At 40.2% G+C, this 10,605-nt stretch overlaps 1 protein-coding gene across 1 annotated transcript in view; it reads left to right on the forward strand.

Moving 5' to 3' along the window:
* CDC123 (cell division cycle 123) overlaps positions 1–3,400 on the forward strand; it is a 35,329-nt gene extending 31,929 nt beyond the window's left edge. Inside the window, exons 12-13 of the mRNA XM_026119288.2 lie at positions 1,375–1,512; positions 2,355–3,400. Coding sequence (XP_025975073.2) covers positions 1,375–1,512; positions 2,355–2,381 — 165 coding nt within the window. The 3' untranslated portion in view covers positions 2,382–3,400. The remainder of the gene's footprint in view (positions 1–1,374; positions 1,513–2,354) is intronic.
* Positions 3,401–10,605: the final 7,205 nt, after the last annotated feature.

Raw genomic sequence — 10,605 nt, forward strand, 5'->3', positions numbered from 1 at the left:
CTTGTCCTTTGGTTGAACTCTTGGACTTGCAGAGCAGGACTGTCCTATCCCTGTTCCAAGCTGCATTGCCTCTGTAAAGCATAACTTCCTGTTAACAGGGGGAGAGAAGAGCAGTCTTCATTTATTACTAACAGCTTTTTCCTCATTGCATGACTGAGACTTGAGTCCTCAGATCTAAACATGGCTACTTGGATGACTGGATAGAAGATTTAAAGTAGCATGTTACTTGCTCTTCTTGTGAAACGCTTGTTAGATGTCTGAGGAGAGATGGCTAGTCAGATAGCATGGGCTCTTTTTTAGTTTCTAGCTGCTAAATTCCATTAGGAGTAACTGAAATGACATGCTTTATTGAGCTTATTTTAACATCTGAGCTCTTAATTTAATTTTTTCACCATTTTCGTAACACATTCAGAGGGAGATATACTATGCTGTGCTGGTCATCATTCATGCTGTTATCTCTTAGTTTAGTAATGTGGCTCTTGCTGCATGAAGATCCCTTCTGTGGGCCTTTCCACTAAAAGTTGTGTGTCCTTTGTTAAAACGCAGTCCTAATTTTTGAGCCATCCGTGGGAATGCTATCCACCAGATTTTATTCTGAGGATTTCTTGGGGTCAGATGCCTTACAGAGCTTGTCTGGTGTAACCCCAAGTGAAAAGCGGAATGGCTTATCTTCATGCTTCAACTTACATCCAACTGCAGAATCTGTTGCAAAGTCATTGAAATACGATCTGTAAAATGAAGATACTTATTGCCATACAATGGGTAATTATGTTGCTTGACACTTTTAGCATGTTTTAAAGATGCACTGTGTTAGCTGAAAATGATACCAAGCTTCCTAAAATCTGTTGCTAGAATTGAGTTTAGAGATATTTTTGGCATAAATTAAAATTAAATTAAAAAGCGAGTAAATTGGTGGAAAGCTTAGGCCATAATTTTGTCAGAGTTATATTTGCAAACATTGATTTAAGCAAGAAACCTGTGAAGACAAGTTTAAAGTTTTTATTACGAAGATTCTCTGTATCCACGTGCTTAGATAGGTGCTATTGCCTGAAGTTCCCAATGGCTCTGTTATTATGGCACTATTACAAATTTATGTATATTAATGGTATGAAAAATAATTAATACAGTCTAGAAAATTTGAAGTGAGGAAAGGAATGCCTTCACATAGTGATTAGTAACACTAACTCTTGCTCCTGAGTGGACAGAGTTTATAATAAGAAAACTTATAGTTGGTAGGGTGCAGGATTGGTTGAGTAAATACTAAATAAACTTATTGGCAAGGTGACTCAGACAATCTCACTGAGGAGTTTAAAAAAAGGTTACAAATTTTATTCACAATGTTTGTTTCTGTGTTATCCAATATCTTCCCCAAAGGACTATCCAGTTTTCCGTTGTACGAACAGCAAAGTTACTGTCCAGCCTAGCCCATACCTGAGTTACCGACTGCCAAAAGATTTTGTGGACCTTTCTACAGGAGAGGATGTTCACAAATTAATTGACTTTCTTAAACTGGTAAGAAGTAGTGTAAAAATTTCTGACCTTCCATCTCTGTGAAACGGGAACACTGAAGTACCTGAAACTGTGCTTTTGTAATTAATGTAGAAAATGTAATGCATGGAGCCCTAATACGGTACATCGCTGGGCTGATTTATATTTTTTTCCTTCTAGTGATGAAGAGCAAGCCGGCATACTGACCTCACTTCATTTAGTTTTATCTTTAGGGGAAGCAATGAACGTAATTTGACAAATGTTACTGAAGAACCTGACTGTTTTCTTTCTTATTTTAAATATAAATGCAAATAGAGACTAAATGGAAATCTAGTGCTTGATTGGCTGAAAGCTAATGCTTTTAAGAACTTTTTTGAAAGCTAGAAGAGAATTATATCAGCAAACGCTTTAACAATTTGGTGCTTTTTTTTTTTTGTCTTTTTTTTTTTTTTTTTTGTCAGATGAAAGGAATTTCTTTACCTTTGGTAACAGTTCTCCATGACGTCTTTATAAGCTGGGGGGAGAGATTGGGTTGCTTTCAGGTAGACTGCTGAGTTCTGCATCATGTTTTCTGTTCTTTTGTTTTTTTTGGTTTTTTATTGGTTAACATATAGGGCTAGTTTTGTTCTTTATTGTAAATAAAATACCATACCTTTTGCGGGGAGGAGCGTGTGGGGAGAGAGAAATTTGATGTTGCTGTGTTTTGTTTGTTAGAAACATTTCTGCTTATCATGCAAAAAATGGTTTCCAGATACAGTCATTGTCTAATTTCCAACACATCTGGAAAATACTTGTCGTGACTTATTACTGCTTTTATTTCTGATGACTGTGTCCTAACATTATTAACTCTTCTGTTCCCTTGACAGAAAAGAAATCAGCAAGATGATGACTGAGCTATCAAGAAGTGTTGCATTGCATTACAAGCAAGAAATGTGGCAAAAGCTATATTTAGCATAACTATTAAACTATCAGTTTAAAGAAAATCTGCTTTTTCTGTTTAATGAAAGAACTGAAGAGCATCCTGTGTGTTGGCTTATATAAAAGTGTAGGAAAGCTTTTCCATGGAAGCATGAAGAGTCAGGGTGAGCCCTCACTGGATTCCCGGTTGGGCACAACTATACTGCGGTGCAAGCAAGCAACAGTTTAAGTGCAACTGAATGACTGACTTCTCATCTCAGTGTTGTAAACAATTATGCCATTGAAATAGTAAGACTCTTCAGTGATAAATATTATGATATTTAACTCATGTGCAATTAAAACATCAAGTATTTATATTTAGATACAGTTTTGCTTAAAATACAGCATAGTTGCAAGGACACGAATGTACACTTTCTGTAGTAACCTTTTAAAATTGTAAACTGACTTTAAGTTTGGGGAGCACTTATCTTTTCTTTTTGTAAAAAAAAAAAAAAAAAAAAAAAAAAAAAAGTGGAGAAGGGATTTTTTCTTTATTCTGAAGGTTAATACCTCATTTCGGAGAACAGATATAGTAGACTACGTAGATTTAACAAGTCTTGCATTTTAGGAATTTGTTGAAATTCTAAATGCATTTGAAATGAAGTAATATTTTCACACTGCAGATAAAGGTATGAACTTTTTAAAGCATTAGATTTCATTCTGGGATAATACAGGGTTTTTTGAAACTATTTTTTTCTTTTTTTTTTCTTTTTTAAACATGGTTAAGTATCAGTCATCAGCTGTGGATTTAATATAAATAGTTAATCCTAACATAAACCTGTGACTTCATATGTGGACTCAAATCCTGTTTCTTTTCTATCGAATCTCTTGAAGTTCCTTAGGAAGGTGATTCCACTTTCAGCTCGTAAAATTCTGGATTTATTTGGCATTTCATGTTCTGTGTATAAAAGGAATCTTGATTAGAATTTGTGGAAACAAAAGCTCTTTTACTTTGTTTCTGACTGCTGTTATTTTTGGGGGGAGGGTGAATCAGTTTCAGGCTGAGAACTAATGAATTTTTAGATATATGTGCTTGCATGGCCATCAATAATTTGTTAACAAGGTGCACAGTTCTAGCTGAAATGAAAGTCAGCGGTGCTTATAGCCCCTGGAAATTGGCTCCTATTTCAACCAGTTTTGTGATACTTTCTGTATATGAAGTTGTTCATCTTTTCTTTGCCTTGCTTTTTCTGGCAAATTGATATGGCGCTCAGGGTTGCAGTCTCTACTTAGATGTTAAGTCTTTTCTTGCTGTCTTCATGTAGCTTCAGCTCTGAATGAACACTTACTATGGTTGCAGAGTATGCAGATTATGAATCCTATTCTACTATATACAATTTTCAAATATCTTTTATTGTTTACTGTCCTGGAAATGGAGGAATAGATTATTACTCCTGGAGTCTGAAAGTGTGGAACAGCATTTTTGTTTTTTTTTTCCTAAGCTTCCTTTTGAAGCAATGGCATCTCCTTCCCAATAGGTTTTTTTGTGCAAATTAGACAAATACTAATTCAGGACATTAATTACCCCATATCATAGCTTCCTGTGCTGGATACTCACCAGACCAAATATGGTGTTGGGACCAGTTTGGTGGGACTCTATGCACTCTTTAAGTTTCCCTCTAGCCGAGTAGGCTGCAGCAGTAGCCATTTAGCTGGCTTTTATTTCTCGGCTTTATTATTCGTCTTGAAAATGGCATTCCCAAAAGAACTGCCTGTAGTCAGTGCAAAACTCTTAGACTCGCTGGCAGCTTTCATACATTTCCAGGATCTCTGGTCTTTTGTGGGTGCTCTGCATTTACAGTTCATCTCTTCTGGAACAAATCACAGTGAAACTGGACACTGGCTTTGCACATGGCCCTCTGAGTGGCTCTGTTTGTGGCCAGCCTATGCTTGTCCTCTCGTTAGAAGACCACTATAATAACACACCATGTTGTTCCTACCCAGTGACCCCTGGCACAGCCTGCTTATCTGTGCCTCATCAGACTTGACAGCTGTTTAACATGCTGGAAGACTTCTCTTTTTATATTCATGTGCTGGTAATGAGTGAATTCAAAAGTTTGTTTTTTTTCCCCGCCTTGTGTAACAGATGACCAGTCTGAATTAATGCACTGCTGAGCTAAGCAACCAAATACTGATAACTAACTTTATTTCAGAGTTGCAGGAACTTATGCCACTTCCTTTGGGCTTCATCTCAATAAAGAACCATAAAAGGTAGCAGAGCAGAAAGACCAGCCCCATGTTCAGGCCCTGACACAGAGTCTCCACTATAAAACATTTGTGCTACATAATCAGATTCCATAAACTGTCATATCCTCTCCGTTTAAATGTATATTTTGTTTAGTCTGCTTCTTTCTCCAGCTTCTGATTACCAGATCTTGAATTCTTTGTCTGCTAGATCAAAGATCCCTCTTGTAAAAGAATTTGCATCACATGTGACCTTTTAGGCTGTAAGGATAACTAACAAACATATTCCTCTTGGGGAGGTGAAGAAACTAATGTTGCTACATTAAAAAAAAAAAAAAAAAGTATCAGAGCAGTTTGGACCGTATCTGACTCTGTTTTAGTTCTATTCCAGGTCATAGTAAAATTGGTTTCCACCTGTAGCCATCATACAGAAATTTGGAAAAACAAGATTCCAGTTCTTCAGGCTCTTGTTAACACGTTTCAATATGATCGCCATTTACTGAGTAAGGATTATGTACTGTGTATTCATAGTTGTGTGCTTAAAATGTTACGTAAAGATATTTCTGACCTCACCTAGGTAGTAAATGTGAGAAGCTTTAGAGGGAGGGGGCGTGCACAGACTCTTTATACAGATCGTATGCTTGCCACACTGCAGCCTCTTAAGAAGTCTGGCTATGTCCAATGGCTGCAGTGTAATGAGACAGCCTTGCGTCTTGAATTGCAGCTCTGCCGGGAGTGCCAAAGAAAATTCCTCATTATTTCTCAGCCAATGGTTGTGATATTTGATCTCCCAGATGGATAGCAGTGATCGCTATGCCAGCCGCTCCCTAAGCAGTGGTTATTACTGTGCACTGGCGTAGTTCAGGATCCAGAATGGTGCTCCTGCATTTCTGGGCTGCAGGTGTCTATTGCATTTGTGCTCCTTTGACTCTTCTTCTTTCCCATTGTTGCCCTCACTTTCCTGACCCACAATCTAGTATTTGGGTGAATGTTAAGATTAGAATAAGAAGCAGCATGGATACTATTGCTCTGAATTTAAAAAATCACCTCTTTCCACATCCATTTCTATCCCCTCTTAAGAAGAGATTCTCTGATTTTATTTTCCTGAGTGTAGCGCTCTATAATATCTGAAAAGAAACCTAAAAATGGAGGAAGAACTTTTCCCCATCTCTGTGTGTCAGTAAAATGAACACCACTCGCTGGATTCTGGTCACATTTTATGGCTTGTAAAATCTTCATTACTGTATCTGACGTTCTTAGCTAGGAATTCCATAAATCGCTGTCACTCTTATGTGCTTGCACGCAGCTGATGCCCGGGATGCACATAGTGCTCGGCAGAAAAAAGATACCCAATGAGACACAGTTCAGTTACCCGTTTAAGCAATTCAGACCATTAGAGTAATTGGTCACTGTTGGAGGCCTTCACAAGAGCATTACCTGGTGCAAGGTTTCCAAAAGTGGTCAGAGTTGGCGTCAGTGGTAGCATGGAGATGGGTAATGGAACATGGCACTAACCTGGGTAAAAATAGTTCCCGGTACCTTTGTGCACATTTGAGTTAATTTAGTCTTCATATAGTGCCCCACTTCAGAAATGTCTCATAGCTGGAGAAGACCGTAGGATATCTGCCAGTGAATGTAACAGGTGAGTCAGCCTGCCATCCGGTAAATAGTTTTAACCTTACAGGCCAGAGTTATGCAATCCAGGTTGTGTTTAGATAGCAAAACTATCACTTTGGGAAATTACATTGGACTGAAATAGGTATTTTTGGTTAAGAGAAGATGGGCCATTAAGTGTAATAGAGGGACAGACCATGGTGCTGCTGATTCATGATGGATCCCTGCTAATGCTGGTATTTAGAGGCTTAATAAATAATAACAAAATAATAATAACAATAACAATAATAACAATAACAAAAGCTTAACTGGATGCTCAGTTTACAAGATCTTTCTTGCTGTTTGCATTTTATTTCCTCTGTAAGAGAAGAAAGTCTCCTTCAACTCATGGTCATCCTGAACTTCTATACAATTCAAATAGGACTTGTCACCAAAAGTCCCTTATTTTGTGCAGACCTGAAGCTTTCTCAAAGGTACAGAGTCCTTAAGCAGTAATGTGTGATTACAGACTTTTATAATGACGAGATTGACAGAGCAGAAAGAGTTTTGTTTTCTGGGGACTTCCTATAGTTGTGGGCTAACTGTGGTAGGGTACTGTCTGGGTGCTCAGCGCACTCTGACTGCCCAAGGGGCTGCTTAAGAGCTGATCAGGCATTTTTCAGCAATGTATTTTGGAAGGTTGGGGGGAAAGGTTGGCTGGCCAAAAATGCTGACCTCTCAAAACCTTTTTTCATGGGACCATCATCATTACAGCTAAACTCCTTTCAGGAGAGATTTCTAACTCAAAAGACAGTGTTTCTGGCCAAAAGAAGGAAAACAATTAGCACCTGTTTTTTTCTAGTTTTCAGGGCTCAGATCCAGGTAGTAGAGCAGCACATAAACTTTGGTTTCTGTCATATACAAACCAGGACCACTGGATGTGGGATTTTGTGTCCCCAAGTCAGGGTTCTGGTTTCTGGCTGAAATTCTGGGATGAGACTCTGTACCCTGACAGAATGACACATTTAATATACGTAAATGAAGTTATTTATTGGAGCTGGGACTGTAAGAGACAGCAGAGAGAAGGAAGCAACATGTTAAGCTAAAATGTCTCTCCACTGATGTGGGGAGTATGAGCAACGTACAGGAGGAACTCGATGTCAGTATATGTCAAAGCTGTGGTTGATGGGTGTTGCAGAGACTGTGAGAAAAACTGCAGAACTGGGGCAAAGAAATGTGTGGTGCATTCAGGAAGGACAGGAAGGAATAAGACAGGACACTTGACACTGGATATTAAGAGTGTCTCTATATCCAAAGCTTGGGAAGCTGGATGTCTCTGGATGAAGATGAGCAGGAGATGCTGAAGCCGTGGCCTAGTGGATATTCAGCATAGAGTAATCCGAAAAAGCAGTCCGGGGGGCTCTAGAGAGACAAAGGTAACACGGAGTCTGGTGGAAACGGGAGGTATTCCCTACTCAGGTATCTGTTGGAAAAGTAACGTGGGAAGACCTGAACAGCCCAAGAATTAATGGGGTTTTTTGAGAGGGTAAAGTTTGGTTTTCAGAAGACATAGCCTGTTATTCTAAGGAGTCAGCTATTTTAGATTAGATTGAGTCTAAAAAGTGGTTAAAGATGTAAAACAGGGAGATAATTCATGTGAAAGTGGCTGCAGAGTTAGTATTTGATGCTGTCAAGAAAGGGGGGAGATGAGAGAAACGGAATAAGGACCTCAAAGGCAGTTTTGGAGGGTGTGAGTGTTGGTGTCTGGGTCAATCTGGAAGATGATGGGTGGGACAGGGACATTGGAGAGCTGCTTTTTAATGGCACCGCAGCAAGCTCCTAATGTGAAGGAAAAATGGCATAGCAAGGACTTTTAGGGATCAATCAAAATGAAGCTACAAAAATTGGAAGGAATGGCACATGATTAAGTGTGAAAAGTTGAGGGGATGAAGGAAAAAATGGATGGTTCAGAGAAAGCTGATGCATTTAATGTTTTCTTTGCTTCACTGTACCATTCTTACAAGCCAAAGAAGGAAATAGGCTGTAATAAAAATTAGCACGATGTACTAGAGAAAGTGCGCTTGGACTAGTTTCTGCTAGGTAGTCACACAGTGGGTATTTCAAGTGAGACTGGTGTACAGTTTATTGTGGAGCTTGTATTTGTCCATGACTTCATCAGTGGCTTGAGTGGTAAAATAAATAGCCCATATAAAATCTGTGGTTGCCACCAATTTGTGAATGCATGCGGGCGCTTGCAGGCTCTATCAGGATTCAAAATGGCCATAATACACAGGAAAAATAGCCTGAAAGCAACAAGAGGAAATTTGATAAAGGCGAGTGCGAAGTACTGTCGTTGGAAGGAGAAATCAGACAGTCAAGTACAAAATGGGGAAATAACTGGTGGAGTAGCTGTACAGCCAGTGTGGGTAGGTTACAGGAGATCCCATTAATGCAAGTCAACAAGAGGCTCCTGGGGGGAAAAGGCAGGTGTCATGCTGGACTAGCAGGAGAGATGCATGAAAGAAATGAGATTTTTTTTTTTTTTTTTTTTACTTGATGGGTGATAGTGTACTGCTATATCCAATTTGAGGCACTATATTTCAAGAAATACATCAATTATCGGAGAGGGTCCAGAGGGAAAATAAATGATCACAAGAAAACATGACTCATTAGAAAAGAAAAAACGTGAATTCTCCAATATGAAAACTGGTGCTGAGCTCTGCATCCTTTGTAAAAGAAATCAGCTTAATATGTAGCAAAAATGAGCTGAGAGAGATCTCTGAGGAAAAATACTTTAATTCAAGCACTGAAGCAAGCTCCATGGGACAACTGCTGGGGAATCTGTAGGTTGGGTGGCACGTGTCAGTATTGCACATGGTTGATCTTGAGATCCTTCCTGATCTTGCTTCTTCAGGACTTGGTGGATATTTCTGCCTATCCGCTGAAACCCCCCAGGCTTCAAATGCTCCTCCAAGGTTGTATCCACACTTTTTCTTTGACTTCAGATAGGAGGCCTCGGTGCTTTGCTTCTTGCCCATGGCTACCTCCATTTCCTTTGGGGTCGCAACGGTTCAGCCCTCCAGCCCACCTGAGGGCACGGGATGGAGAGGTGGGTGAATGAAGCAGCTTGTGCAACACAAGCATTAGCCAAACTTTCTTGCAGAAATCCCCCCCCCACACACACACACACCTTTTATTAATTCAATCTGATCACAAAGAAAGAAATGATAATGTCCAAATCCTGCTACAGTGTCCAGCTCTGATTGAATTTGACAGGAATTTTGGCCCTGATTTCAGCAAGGCTGTGATTCCAGCTCTGGCACCAGGTTTGTTTGTTTTTTCCCCTTTTCCAGGGGAAATGCTCAATGCCAAGTAGTGAAGTAAGCCAGTGTCAGTGAAGAGCAATTAGTTTCTCACAGCAACCATTTGGTTGGTGTCACTGATCTGGAACAGCCCTGGTGGGCTTGATGGTAGATGTTGATTGCCTGGAGATGGGCTTTCCTTCCAGCCTTGCAGTGAGGGGAAGAAAACTCATCTGACATCTTCTGTATTCAGGTACCCCTGGGAAAGAGATAGCAGATCTTTCGAGGAGGAGATGTGGATTGGGATCTGGTAAGCAGAAGAAAGCATTGGGATAAAAGTCCTCCATCTCAAAGTGTTTGCTTGTCACCTTGAAGGTTTGGTGCTCTTTAGAGCATACTGTAAATACACTTAGTAAGGAATGAAAGAGAGGCATGACTATTATTTGTTGATACGCCTAATTTTGTATCAATAAGGACTGTGTGATGATGCTCTGTGTGTTGCCTGTTTTCCTATCCCGTTTCCTAATCTATTACCAGTTTTAATCTCATTTGAGCAAGAGCTTTCTTAAGAATACAGAGTCTCCTGAAAGAGGCAGCTGGATGGAGAGAAGGGCAAGAGCAAGATGCTTCTGCTGAAGGAGAGGCTGCGGGTTGGCTTGTCTAGCAGACACCAGTGAATCCACATAGAAAATCTATCACGAGTGCCCCAACTGCAGGCAAACCTTCAGCCAGAGTTTTTTATCAAGCACCAGAGGATCAAACCCCGATCTGTCAGTGAGCAACCTTTCCTCTTGCGTTCCCCCCAGGTCAGGCTTCGGGGTTTGCGCAGGTTGCTTCTCCCGTGTTTTAGGGAGAAGGATGTTTGTGCACAAACTCGTGAAGAACAGACGTGGTATAGCACACGCACTGCAAGCCGTCGCCAAAGGCGGCCCTCCGCCGGCGCGGGCTCGAGGGCGAGCGTGAGAGCCGTGAAGGATGGCGGCTGCTCTGCTCTGAGTTCTCCGGATGAAGCACAGAAATGGGTGTGTAATTTTTGGACATCTGGGTCTCATTTTTCTCCAAACGTAAGTGCAAACCCACT

This window comes from Dromaius novaehollandiae, chromosome 1 (genome assembly GCF_036370855.1).
Source record: "Dromaius novaehollandiae isolate bDroNov1 chromosome 1, bDroNov1.hap1, whole genome shotgun sequence".
In the NCBI taxonomy this organism is placed as follows: Eukaryota; Metazoa; Chordata; class Aves; order Casuariiformes; family Dromaiidae; genus Dromaius; species Dromaius novaehollandiae.